General features: G+C 36.1%; 1 protein-coding gene across 1 annotated transcript; it reads left to right on the top strand.

Annotated features, from left to right (window-relative positions):
- The first annotated feature begins 2,993 nt into the window (after nt 1–2,993).
- Nucleotides 2,994–5,130, top strand: CAS (calcium sensing receptor). Its single transcript, XM_079040794.1, has 6 exons — nt 2,994–3,346; nt 3,431–3,676; nt 3,770–3,962; nt 4,044–4,185; nt 4,257–4,388; nt 4,836–5,130. The coding sequence occupies exons 1-6, from the start codon at nt 3,107–3,109 to the stop codon at nt 5,059–5,061; spliced, it is 1,179 nt and encodes a 392-aa protein (XP_078896920.1). The 5' UTR covers nt 2,994–3,106; the 3' UTR covers nt 5,062–5,130.
- Nucleotides 5,131–14,763: the final 9,633 nt, after the last annotated feature.

Genomic DNA, 14,763 nt, shown 5'->3' with positions numbered 1-14,763 from the left:
CCCTCCAAGTTACTTATTCCCCAAGCACCACTTATCTTATTTTTATTTGCTTAATCCCTAAGCCACCATTAGTTTCCTTATTCCAATCCAACTCTAATATTCCATATTAATTCCATCTCCATAAACTATAAATACCCCATATCATTCCACCAGTTTGATAATCTATGATATTCCACTTCGACTTGTGCAACAAGAAAACTTCATAGCTGCCGTTTTGAGGGTCTAGAAGGCGGTCAGAGGGCCGTTAAGCTGATATGGAGCAAAGATCTAAGGGACTGGAGAGCGGATTCATGTCGGTAATCATGTGGTTTGTTATCGTGACCATGTTTAGCATTCCATTGTGATTCCATTATGTGTTTACTTTCTAATTTAGGTGTAAAAAAACCTTTTACTTTGTGTTTATGATTAGATGAAACCTTGATTTATGGATTAATAGATATTTGGATTGTTTTATTCTTGTTTAATTTATCTTGACAAGCTTGTTAAAAGATCCTTACGTGTTAATGATAATTATTTGCTGTTAATTGTCAGGTAAATTGAGTTGTATGAACATCTGCTTGATTGCTTGCATCTTATGACTTTGATGACCATCAAGATTATAAGTCTAGGAATAACGAATGTGAAACTAGGATAAACTTGGAAATAAGTAAGTTAACGTGTGAGCCTTGTTTGATGACCATCAACAAGAGGTTAATTGAACGACCAATTTGATTAACTATTATTGCAAGTCTTGCTTGATACGAACTGAACACTAGGAAACATGTTAGTTTAATCAACTGATCACTGTTTGAATTGACTTGTTTGCTAAAGGATTAGTAATAGTGAACACGAATCTAATCATTTTAGGAATCGGTGAACATGAATAAATGAACTTGTGTATGCAATTGTCTATGCTTTTAAGGTGTAATTTATCTAAACCAAAGTACCTGAAGAGATTTGTTCTCCTATTAGTTTATCGAGATTTGTCAATTAATTGTTCGTTTGAGATTTATTAAACTATTTCTTTATTCCTTTCGTGTGTTTTGTAACCTATAATCAAATATTCTGAATTAATTTACCATCGTTCCCCTTGTGTTCGACACCCTTGCTTATCAAAGCTATACTATACTCGATCGGGTTCACTGCCTGTAAGGTGTGGTTTAGATGCGATAAATTAGGACTTATAAATAAAAAACTAATGCATTAAATATTCACATCACATTCCCTAAGCCCCTGCGAGTTCTCTCCATTTCGATCTATACACTCTAGCAGGTGTTCAGTGTACAATGACGAGAATTAAGATATGGAAATCTTTATTTACGATAGACGTATAAATCTCCTTATCAGTCCGAAAAGTTACATGCCAATTCTAATACCGTAAATAAGCGTTTGGAAATCTGAACACATAAAATTTCCAGATGCGGTCGACAATAGACCATAGATCTGATAGCATCATAAAGCATATAAGGCATATTATAGCATAAATCATTTAGCACATAAAAGCAATTTAGGCATCTCACCTAAATAAGCTAGTCCTTAATATATATGTATATATATATATATATATATATATATATATATATATATATATATATATATATATATATATATATATATATATATAGTTACAAAATAAGTCATTTTTGTTCTTTTACTCGTTCAATACTTATGATTGATTATTTTAGGTTTTTTTCATGACATCATACGTGGGACAATCATTAATGAGGTGTTTGGGGTTTTTGAATCTTATGTTCATCGCGATCTCGACTACTTGGTTGCTTAGGTCATGTGTTCTGAACGTTATAAATTTTTCATACGATCTCGGATTTTAACGTTCTTTATATCTATACATTTGTATTTTAGTCTACTACAACTTTCATTTAGATTACTATTGTTAAAAAGTAATATATTTTTACTTACGATCTTTATATCTATACATTTTTATGAATGTATGTATGGCTGTTTTTTTTTTAATAAAACCGTAAGTAAAAATATATTGTATTTTAACGGACTAATCTTAACGAAAGTCGTAGTAGACTCAAAAAACGAACATGTTGATATAAAGATCGTTAAAATCTGATATCATACGAAAAAGTTACGACGTTCAGAACACAAGACCTAAGCCAAACCATAAAACCTACACAACCAAACAGGCGAGATCGCGATGTACATAATTATCGACAACCTCAAACACCTCATCAATAATTGTCTCATGTAAGATGTTGTGACTGAATGAGTACAAAAACAAAAATAACTTATTTTGCAATAAAAAAATATTAATGATTAAATATATACAAAAATATTAAGGACTAAATGTATACAAAATGAGTAATATATTACCATATTAAGTCATTTTTCCCGGCTAACTTAAAGTAATCGGTCATAAGACCCGAATGTGTACAGTTTAACAGGTTGAAGAGATAAATATGGACGAAAAAGAAATCCAGTGACCAAATATGTACAAATTGTAAAATATATTATCCTTTTAAGTCATCAGTCCAATTTAAAAGAATAAAGAGTAAATTACTGAAATCGTCCCTATGGTTTGGTCAAAAATGCACTTTCGATCCCTAACTTTTTTTTGCACTCGGATCGTCCCTGTGGTTTGATTTTGTTGCGTTTTTCGTCCCTTACATACATAAAGGTATGGACCAAATGTGCAATTTTGACCAAACCATAGGGACAAAAAATGCAACAAAATCGAACCATAGGGACGATCTGAATGCAAAAAAAGGTTTGGGACCAAAATACAATTTTGACTAAACCATAAGAACGATTTCAGTAATTTACTAAAAATAAAAAAAATAAAAAAATAAAAAAAAATAAAAAATAAAAAAGCTATTTCATATGGTTGATGGACCAACCATACAAGTTTTAGAAACTTAACAAAAGAAACTTTTGAATAAACATAAGGACAACTTCTTCAATTTGTCATAAATAAATAATGGATCGAATTTTCATCCTCGTTTAGGATGAAAAACGAATGGTATTTGTGGCCTCATAAAGACTTGGACTTCAACCACCAATTACACAACTTGAGCTGTTTCTATATCTCTTTACCAAATTCGTTCTTCCTTTCACCTACACCCTCTCCCCCTCCACTTCCACTCATCAGCCAGCGGTGGTGATGGCACTCAGAGCTTCAGCCACCGCTAGACTCCACCACCACCAGCCTCCACCACCTTCCCCCTCCTCACCCAAAACCCCCCACCCTTTTAAATCCACACCCAGAACACAACCCCGTCCCGATTCTTCTCTCTCGCTCTCCACATCCACGACTTTATCCCTCGTAGCTCTATTCACAGCTCCGATTGAAGCCAATGCTTTCACAATATCCAAAGATGAAATCTTCTCATCTCTAACTCAAGTAATTCATCTCATCTTAGATTTTTCTTCGATTTTAGCTAATACCCAGTTCATTAAATTTGTTTGTTTCGTGGCCAATTTCTAGGTGGAAGAGAAAATCGACCAGGTTCAAAAGGTGAGCTATGATGTGTATGATTTCACAGCGAATGCAATAAAAACGGTGGTGGATTTCCTAAAACCCGCGGCGGATGTGGCAATGCCGGTGCTAAAGCAGGCCGGAGGGGAAGCAGTGAGGATGGCTACGCCTGTGTTTTCAGAGGCATCAAAGAAAGCTCAAGAAGCGATTCAAAGCTCTGGTTTCGATACTGAGCCTGTATACACCGCTGCTAAGGTACTCAATTCAAATTCCCAGTTTTTGTGTTTACAGTTTGATTAATCCTATTAGAGTTGATGCAGATTTTCGTTCTTGTTGTTGATATTGCAGACTGTAGCAGATGCAGCGGGGCAAACTGGGAAAGTGATCCAAGAGGCTCAACCGATTGCATCAAACACGATGCAGACCATCTCATCGGCGGATCCCACCACCATTGCCGTCACCGGCGGAGCTTTAGTCCTAGCTTATCTCCTACTGCCACCTGTCTTCTCCGCCCTATCTTTCAACTTTCGTGGATACAAAGGTAAATTAAAACCCTATATATGATCAAATTTGCTGCTACTCACGAAACGATTCTGATTTGGAACCACAATTTCCAATCCAGGTGATCTCACTGCTGCTCAAGTTCTTGATCTTGTATCTTCACAGAACTACACTTTGATTGATATCCGATCAGAAAAGGACAAGGATAAATCCGGTGTTCCCCGCCTTCCTTCTAGCGCCAAGAACAAAATGATCGCCATTCCGTAAGTACCAATTGCTTCCAAAAACAACATACAATCGATTGTGAACTCATTTCGCGATTCAAAATCTTCAGATTGGAAGAAGTACCAAGCAAATTGAAAGGCCTCGTTAGAAACACAAAGAAATTAGAAGCCGAAATTGCAGCGTTGAAGATATCTTACCTCAAGAAAATCAACAAAGGCTCCAAAATTGTGATCCTCGACACGTTAGTTTTCCACTTTCCTCATTACTTTAAATACTAGACTATTTTGGATGTAGTACAAGGGCATTCATGTCTTTTTGCATATAGGAGAAGGACATTTAAGTAGAGATCCGAGCTAATCTTGTTCCACTTTTTTTGTGGTACTAAAAATAACATATTTTGTCACTAAAAATAACATATTTTGTCTCACATGAGTGACACTTGATAGTCCAATATATCTCAAACACAGTTTAAACTCAGTATGAGTCAAATGTATGTCAAACACAGTATGATCTAAATCTAGTTGCTAACCCACATTGTTCCACTTTTTTGGTCTCATTCACATCGGTCATATTGGTTATAGTTCAAGTTTAATGCATGTCAAACGCAGCATAACTTATTTTGTCCTGTCTTCCATAACAGACTGCGTCTAATCGCTCTAACAAGATTTACATGTGATGTATTCATTAGGTACACGGATTCAGCCAAGATAGTTGCTAGATGCTTAACCGAGCTCGGGTTCCAAAATTGTTGGATTGTGGCTGATGGGTTCTCGGGAGGCAAAGGATGGTTACAAAGCCGATTAGGAACCGATTCATATAATGTATCATTTTCTCGTGTTCTATCACCATCTCGGGTAATCCCTGCTGTTAGAAGCTTCGGTACCACGAGTGCAACCAAGTTGCTTTCCGATTAATTAACTCTTTCAAAATTGTTTCATGTAGTTATATGTTTATAATGGTGTTCTTAATGTGCTTGATGATCATTTTTTGTGTGTTATTGGCTCGAAAATGTGAAGCCATATATCTATTGGTTGGTATATCTTTTAAATCGGATCCAAGATACGTTTTGAAATCAAACTAGTGGCTTGTCTCTATATGGTTATGTGGTTCTAGTATTTCAACTCAACCCTACCATGACATACAATGATGTAGAGATGTGGAAAAGGTCAAAAGGCGACTCGAACCAACTTGACTTAGACCTATTAGCACCATCAATCTCACATCTTAATGAATAAAGCACACGAAAAATGTTAAAAGGGAAGTGAAAGTAGGCATATATATATATATATATATATATATATATATATATATATATATATATATATATATATATATATATATATATATATATATATATATATATCCACCACAAAAGAGTGAGATAATATCTCAATTAAAATGTATGTCAATCGTATATTGAGAATTGATAAAACATAGAATTGAATGCTAGATATGTGGCACAGATATTGTCACACCAAATAGTTAAGGGACTGAGCTTAATGCATCTTAAACTCACATAGAAGAGATGTAAGCCAAAAACTAGTTGGTTGTAGAATAAATAAGAGCATCCATGCACAAGATGAGTTTTTTCAATTTTTTTTTATTAAGTAAACACAACGAAGTCAAATAAGTTATTGTAGACGTAACTTTTTTCAAAAGCTTTTCAGTTACAAGCTCCGACCTAGAGCCGTTTCGTTGTTTTACCTATTGCTATTCGTTTTAATAGATGAAAAATACTTGGCTCAAAAGTTTTGCTGTCATGATTGGGCTTGGTACTTTTTGTACGAGCGACAATATGTACTTTCTTGGAGCTCCAGCTGGCAAGATTCCCATCAAAGAAAACAACAATAACCACCGTGACCTTTTATACAATGCTCAACTTGCATGTCAACATCGAAGTAGCCATATATAAAAAAATCTATCGACTTGCGAATAACTAATAAGCATTGTGTTAATATACTTAGACAAAATTGTTTAAATTCTGTGATTTTAAGTTTTAATGGTTCACCAATGGTGTAAAATAGGATTTTTTTTTTTTTATTGGTTTTGGTCTATATCCACTTAAAAAGGCGATTATACCCTCTTATTTGTTTTTATTTTATTAATTTAATAATTTTAAGTAACTAAAAATTATAGAATGACCAAGTCTCTCTTTCTCTCTCACATACATACACATAATCTCACCGGTGGTACCTCTCCCATCCTCCACCCCTCTCATCTCTTTTTCACTCTCTGAGGAAAATACACACTCAAGAACACCCGAAATTCTACCACCATCCGCATGCACCGTCCGCTGCCATATGCCGCTCGGAAACCTTTAGACGCCACCAATATGTTTGTATATCGAGGAAGGAGCGACGGTTAGGTCAACAGAGACCGCGGGGGACTTTAAGCCCAAATCGAATCACCCACCAGAGATGAAGCCTTTAGTGGTTAGGAGATGAAAATGGCGACCACCTATACCACCATTGCTCTCCTTTAAGCCAATTTCTCTTTCTTTCGCACACACACAAAGTCTCTCCACCAACGAATATGTTACCTCTCATCTCCACTAGATCTCCCTCTTTATCCACCCCCACACATATGCACTTCCGAAAACACCCAAACACCGCCTCTCATCTCCTCTACCTATATATGTCCCTTTCTTGTTTCTTTCTCCCTCTAAAACTTTGACATTCAGCCGATAGGATTACATTAAAGTAGAGGTAGCGATGATGAAGGTAGGTTGACAGATCCGAGTAGACATGTAAAAGAGAGATGAGATTGATGGAGAAGTAGTTATTGGATTATGTGTCTAAGCCCATAACTATTATTGGTATATACTTGACCCGATTATGAGCATGATCCTTTTGGGTTGTCTTCACTCATGTAACTTGATAGAATGACAAAAGGAGAGAGAGAGAGAGAGAGAGAGAGAGAGAGAGAGAAAGAGAAAGAGAGAGAGAGTAGAATTTATTATATGAATAATAAATTAGTACTGAAAATGGTTTTATTAATATATTATTTGGAAATCATATTATTTAATTGGTATTGATCAGAAATTAATTTGGAATTAATTTGGCTATCAAAAGAGACTGATTAAATAAAGGGGAATGATATTTCAATTAACTCTTAGTTGCTAGTTGGGCTATAAACCTCTGATAGAAGAGATTAGACGAAATCTATGAGAAGCCTATAAGGATTTCGTCTAAGGGGCCTTCTAGAAGGGCTCCATGGATTGCTTAAGGCCTAAGCAAGGAAATTAGGGTTTCCACCTTAAAACCCTAATAGCCTCAACTATAAATTAACCCCTTAGCATGAAAATTCGGCTCTAAGTCTTCTTGGAGTTGCTCTAGTCGAATTCTTCATCTCTCTTAAGTCATCTTGTTGCATTGGGTGTTTGTGACTTCATTAGAGGTGCAACACTTGGGGCACTAGGCTTTCAGAAGTCAATATCAAGAAGGATAGACTTGTTATTGCTACATAACAAGAGAGGTAAATTTTCTAACCCTAATCATATGTCAATTTTGAAATATGTATGTTAGTCATAGGGTTATTGCTTTGACATTTATAGTTGTATGTTCAAATTAGAAAAACCTACATCTAAAGCAATTAGGGTTGCATGTAGACCATAAGATGTTGTTATGCTCAAAAGCCAACAATAGTTACAGGGGTTGATGGAGACAAAGTGTAGATGAGGCCTGATGGAAGTCCTATAATGGTGGGTGAGGATGGAGATCCAACACTCGATTTCTAAAATTCATATGTGCGTGTTCATATCATTGTTGAGGCCAGATGGAGTAGACAGACTGAAATAGATGTGCTCTGGTTTTCTTGTGGTGGTGACAGATGAAGTATCAGCAACAACTAAAGCTTCGGGATGAGCTGACGATGGGTGGGATTATATCCTTGGGAGAGATACGAAAATAGAGATAGGGGGAGGTGATGGGTGTAATTTTATTTTTGAGTTTTTTTAATTAAAATGTATTAGAAATAATAATAAATGAAATCAAAAAAGAATTACTAAAGGGGCATATTAGTAACTTTATATTGTGGTGGACCAAAACCACAAAAAAAAATGACAATTATACGGACTAAAACCCGAAATTTGACACTTATGCATCACCAAACCTTTTTAGACAAAAACCATAATTTTAATAGATGATCATTTTTGCAATTTTGTCTATACTTAAGGTAGCTAACTACGCTAATCCAGTTATTGAAACAATTTGTAGGTGTCTTAAAAAACCGAGAAACCTTGTTGTATGCATAAGAAATTGGGATTTTCTAATGGGAAGTGATTCGTACACAACATTTTTTTGCCATACATAACAATTTATGCATTATAGAGTTGTACAGTATAACATTTTAAAGCATCAATTGTTGTGTATGGAGAAAATTTGTTGTGTACAAATCATCTCCCTTTTCTAATATGTGCCCTAAGGGCACATATAAGAGGTATTAATTAATGACAAATATTACCATAATTAAATGTAAAATACATTAATTATAACGAATATTACCATAATTAAATGTGAAATGCATTAATAATCTCCATAATAAATGTATTTTGAATTTAATTATGGTAATATTTTTCATAATCAATACTTCTTATATGTGCCCTTAGGGCATATATTAGAAAATCCCTAAGAAATTTCTAATCCAGTTATTGAAACACATTCACCAATGGTAGTGTGTGGTAAAATGAAAAATCATCCACTGTGTTACCATTAATGTAGTTGTTTGTTTTGGACAAACAGATTAACGAGCACTTTTCATCAACAAGTCTTTAAAATGAAGGGAAATTATCATAAAAGCCCTTAAGTTTTCCAAAAAGTGACGGTTTTACCCTTGGATGAGTTTTGGGGGCAATAAAGTCGGATACTTTCATTAAACCTATCAAATATCTCATTTAACAAGTTGGGCCCTTTGTAGCCGGTTCCCATGTGCTGATTTGGCACTTAATTGACATGTTGGCACAGACGTTACTCCGTGACGTCCGTTTACCCACCACATAATCTTACCCTTTTGCACATATACGTACACTTTCTCAGAATCCTTCAGAAAGTCGACATCATTCATCGCAAAATTAGGGCTTATGGTTTTTGAAGAAGATTAGGTTATTGGAGAGTCGATTTCACAGGGTATTTGTAATTTCTTTGAAGATTGTGTTATTACACTTCTTTTTTCTTCAAAGTTTAACGAATAACGACAATATATGTTTGTGTTTTTTTCAGGTTGTTATGATGGATTGGGATCCAGAACACGAAGGTAACACAGACCCATTTTTTGGTTTACGCGAGCCTTTCTCTGTTCTTAATGAGATGGATTTTGAGCTTCATGGCATCTACATGGATCATGAACTAGACGAAGGGTTCATTACTCCGCTAGACAAGTGTAAGGATGCATTTCTTAATGTGTTACTAACTGATGAAAATATTAGAAACTCTAGTTTGACTAATGATGTAAGAGCACAAGTGTATCATCGTGGTGACTTGAAAAGTGATGAAGATGAAGAAGAGCAAGAATAAGTGATAAAAAAGTACATATTACATGATCTAAAAACAAGATGGGACAAAATGGAACCAAAACATGGTGACATTTTTGAGAATGTTACACAACTGAAGTTTTGTATCCAAAACTACACAGTCCACAATGGGTATCAACTCTACTTTGAGAAGTGTGACAGTACAAGAATACTTGTAAGATGTGGGAAAAGAAATGAGGATAATTGTTGCCCTTTTAGACTATAAGCCTCATGGATGTTCAATGAACGATCTATTCAAATCAAGACTTTAGAAGCTACTCATGTTTGTGGTAGGAAGTTCAAACTTGGCTCTATGGTTACTCTTGAATGGATAAGTAGACACTACATAATTGAAATTGCAAATAAACCTAAGGTGAAGCTTAAAGAGATGATTACTGACATCAGAAAAAGGTTTAGGTGTGTTGTGTCTATAGGCCAATGTCGTAGGGCAAAGAAATGGGTCAAGGAGGTAATTGAAGGTAAATTGACTGAACATTATGCCAGAATATGGGATTATGCACAAGAGTTGTTAAGATCCAATCCAGGTTCTACATGTAAGGTGTGTGTAACTGTCAATCCAGATGGGATAAACTATTTTCATAGGTTTTATATTGGTTTCAAAGCTATATGTGAAGGTTGGAAAAGAGGGTGTAGAAGAGTTATTGGTTTGGATGGGTGCTTTCTGAAGGGAGCAGTAAAGGGTGAGCTGTTGACAGCCATAGGTAGAGATGCCAATAATCAGGTCTACCCAATTGCTTGGGCTGTTGTCGATGTTGAGAATAAGGCTAACTGGACATGGTTCCTTGAGCTTCTAAGGGATGATTTAGATCTTGATAGTGGAAGAGGTTTGGTAGTGATATCAGATCAACGCAAGGTAAAATTTAACATACTTGTCCTCTACTTAATTACATAATTATCTTATTACATATTTGTCCTCTATTAAACTAATTAAATGGTTGTCTGGTAGGGTCTTCTTGAATCTGTGAAAGATATACTGCCTCATGTTGAACACAAGAATTATGCTAGGCACATTTATGCCAACTTTACAAAGGCTTTCACAGGTGTGGAGTATAAGAAGTTGTTTTGGGCTGCCTCTATGAGTTGCACAGAAGGTGGCTTCAAGAGGCATATAGAAAGCATCAAGAAACTGAGCCCTTCTACATATGAATACTTGATGTCAAAGCAACCAGAAACATGTTGTAGAGCCTATTTTGGATCAGGTTATGCATGTGAAGCAGTTGAGAATGGGATCTCAGAGTACTTCAACTCAATAATATTGGATGCTAGGAAAAAACCTTTGATCACTATGCTTGAAGAGATACGAATTTATATCATGGACAGGTTTGCTTACATGAATGTGGAAAGTGAAAAGTGGAATTCAAATGTTTGTCCAAAAATTTTGAAAAAAATGAATAGATTTGGGAAAAATATAAGGTACTATTTTATGCTTTCTAAAACTTATCTTAATCATTATTTATTGTTACTAACTAGATACCTGATTGTAGGTTCTGGGGAATAATTCATAGTCAAGGGCATGTATTTAAGGCCAGAAGAGGGTGTGACAGTTATAGGGTGGACTTAGATAATATGACATGTTCATGTAGACTGTGGGATTTGGCTGGCATCCCTTGTGTGCATGCAAATGCAGCAATTAATTTTATCCATCAAACACCAGATGCATACATCAATACATACTTCTCTAAAGAGAAATTTAAGCAATCTTACTCAACAAACATTGAACTTGTTAATGGCAACAATCTTTGGGCCCAAACTGAATACATTAAGTCATTGCCTCCAATGTCTAGGAGGATGCCTGGTAGGCCTACTACCAAAAGAAAGAGGCATGCCGATGAGAAGGGGAGCAAGTTTTCAACAAAAAAAGTGAAGGTTGCAAGAACTACCAGATGTGGTAATTGTTTGGAATATATTCATAACAAGAGGGTATGTAAGAATGAGAGAAAACAATATGTGTCTCCCCCACCAAAGAAGATAGGAAGGCCAAGAAAACATCTCATCCCTCATGTGTCTACCAGCCCTGGTCAACCAAATGTCCCAAGTCAACCTTCATGCTCTAACACAATGAGGAGAAGTCCAAAAAAACATAACACATTGAGGATGAGTCCCAGAAAACATCAACAACAGGCAGGTTCTAAAAGATTTAGGAGAAATAGTATTGATGTAACAAGAAAGAAGTGGTGCACAAGGAGAGGTGGTGGGAGGACTGATTCTGCAACTATAGGTACTCAAAAGAGTGCGGTTCAACAAGTTCCAGTTGTTGATGAGGGTGAAAATTTGATGGGTGATAATGTGGGTCAAAGTGTGGTTCAACAAGTTCCAGTTGTAGAAGAAGGTGTGGTGCAGGAAGAAGGTGTTGTGCAGGAAGTTCCAGTAAGTCATATTCAAGATAGTCATATGATGCAAGAAGGAGAAAGTAGTCAAGCAAGTGTGATGGAAGGTAGTGACACTTTTGGGCAAGTAGGATCCAATATTGGTAGGAAGCTTAAATCAATAAATGATGAAATTAAACAAGGTATTGATGCAATTTTAGAAGGGGTTAACGTCACAAACAAAACAAAGTCTAGTCCACTAAATGGTGACAATGAGGTGGAAGATAATCAATTTATTGAGGGCAAAGAGGATGATATTCTCCCAGAGAAGATACAATTAGGACCTGAAGAAATTGCTAGTATGCTAGAAGCTGGTTATAGCATAGCAGAAATAGAAGCTACGCTAGGGGTACAAGTGGAATTGGATGATTCCCTACCAGTTGAACTGATAAGACCTGTTATCTTTTATTAATTAACAATTTTTGTGGTGATTCTTGTGACCTAATTATATCTTTTTACACTAGGATGTAAATGATTTCATTGATGGTCATCATTCTGATGACGATGTTGGTCTGGATGGTAGGGCTGAAGGTGCTGGAGATAAAGCTGCTGGTGATGGTGGTCTGGATGTTGGAACTGATAATGGTGCTGGATGTGAAGCTGCTGGTGATGGTGATGAAGAAGGTCCTAGTGGTGGATATGTTAATGATGGTGATGAAGAAGGTCATGGTGGTGGAGATGTTGATGATGGTGAGGAAAACCAGGGCGATGATGAAGGACATCAAGTTGTCCCAATGGTTAGGAGGAGAACAAGGAAAACTTCTGAGAGGATTACCAAGATAAAGCTAAGGAAGGGTGTCTATGACAAAGATGGTGGTGGTTCTTCTTCTGTAAAACCAATCAACTTGGAGTAGTTTGTTAGCAAGAAGGGGGATGGGGTGTAGGGGGAATGGTATAGGTTTCCACTTTTGTAAACTTTGTTTTTTGGCATTTTGATTGTAGCATGCATCCAATTGTTAATTTCCTTACCATTTAGGTTGCCTTTTTTGTGCATTGTTTAGGCATTTTGGTACAAATGGATGGCTGCTACATATTGGTAGTATGTAATTAAACTATATGTAATGGATACACCCCCTTCTATAGTATGTTCAATCTTTTAGAATTGTTACCATTCACTAATTATTTCCGCAATATACCATTTTATGCAATGTTATTAAAACTTGCAAATACACACCAATTGTTACCATTCAAACTTGCAAATACACACCAAATGTTTAGTCTTTTAGAATTGTTACCATTCACCAAATGTTACCATTCAACAACTTGTACTACAAATTTATACCAATTACCATTTTAATTCAATCTAAAACAAAACAAACCAAATGTTACCATTCACCAGTTGTTACCGTTCAGAAATTTATACCAATTACCAATTGTTAATTCAATATACTTACAAAACAAACCAACTTGTATTCCAATTAACATCCATACATTAGAAATTAACATCCATACATTGCAAACCAACTTGAATTCCAGTTAACATCCATACATTAGAAATTAACATCCATACATTAGAAATTAACATCCATACATTGCAATTAGCATCCACACATTACAAATTACAATCCTAACATTACATATACCTAAAAAACTATCAAATACCATCAAAAGCTCAAAAGCTACATATTTCAAGATCACAATACTGCTCCCTTCAGAAAAGCCACCCTTTACGACTCCCTTTAGAAAACACCCTTTATTGCCATTAAATCTTGCATAACACTAGAATAAGGATGAACAATAAAGCCCCTAACAAAACAACAACCATCTACATTAATGCCATCATTTGTCGCTGCTCTGTAATGCAATTTGACTCTGGCATCATGTCTTGCTTTTGAATTCCTTCATCATCAACCCCTCTGAAAAACCCACAACCTCCTTCTCCCTACATAATTAGGTTAGTGCATAATACCCTTACTGCAATCCTACTAAAGAAAAGGAGAAATGATTTTTACCTTATAATTAGGGCACCCCCAAAATTTCTTGCCTGGATTTTCTGGTGTGCGTGAAACAAACATAGGGCATAAATCTTCACACCAACACTTCACTTCGATCTTCTTCTTGAATCGTGAATGTGAATTCGAGCTTGATTTTGCAGAAGATGTTGGCATTTTGCGTGGGAGAATATTTTGCGTGGGATATTGCGGTGCGAGAGGATGCATGAAACAGGGGGTGGGGAAGGGTTATGTGGGGAGAGGGTTGGGGCCCATGTTGTTTGACATGTCAATTAAGTGCCAAATCAGCACATGGTAACCAGCTACAAAGGGTCCAAGTTGTTAAATGAGATATTTGATAGGTTTAATGAAAGTATCCGGCTTTAGTGCCCCCAAAACTCATCCAAGGGTAAAACCGTCAGTTTTTGGAAAACTTAAGGGCTTTTATGACAATTTCCCTAAAATGAAGGAAATGCTTGACATGGTCTAGTTTTGATGACAAGTAAATACCTAATCCCGACAGGGTGGCACCAGATCCGGGAGACGAGATGGTTTTTTGGAAGTTTATCCAGCGGCGGCCGAATTTGTCTCGATGTGGTCTCTCCTCCGGTGGAGAATTCCTCAGAGGAGGAGTTGATGGTGGCGTACGCTAAGAACATCCTTAGGGTTTCGCAAATCTAAATTTTGCAATTGAAGTTCAGAAGCTCCAGTGGAAATCAAGTCTCGTATAATGACGAGTACGTTGAGATCTCTATGGAAGGATGTTCGAACATAGATCAGGGGTTAGATCTG

This window comes from Lactuca serriola, chromosome 4, assembly GCF_051521515.1.
Source record: "Lactuca serriola cultivar US96UC23 chromosome 4, Lser_US96UC23_V15, whole genome shotgun sequence".
In the NCBI taxonomy this organism is placed as follows: Eukaryota; Viridiplantae; Streptophyta; class Magnoliopsida; order Asterales; family Asteraceae; genus Lactuca; species Lactuca serriola.
This window is presented reverse-complemented; position numbering and strand designations above follow the sequence as displayed.

Bases quoted from the DNA above. Each gene is read 5' to 3' on its own strand.
- CAS (XM_079040794.1), top strand. From the start codon at position 3,107: ATGGCACTCAGAGCTTCAGCCACCGCTAGACTCCACCACCACCAGCCT. The intron at 3,347-3,430 runs GTAATTCATCTC...GCCAATTTCTAG, and splicing joins TCTTCTCATCTCTAACTCAA to GTGGAAGAGAAAATCGACCA. The intron at 4,186-4,256 runs GTAAGTACCAAT...CAAAATCTTCAG, and splicing joins AACAAAATGATCGCCATTCC to ATTGGAAGAAGTACCAAGCA.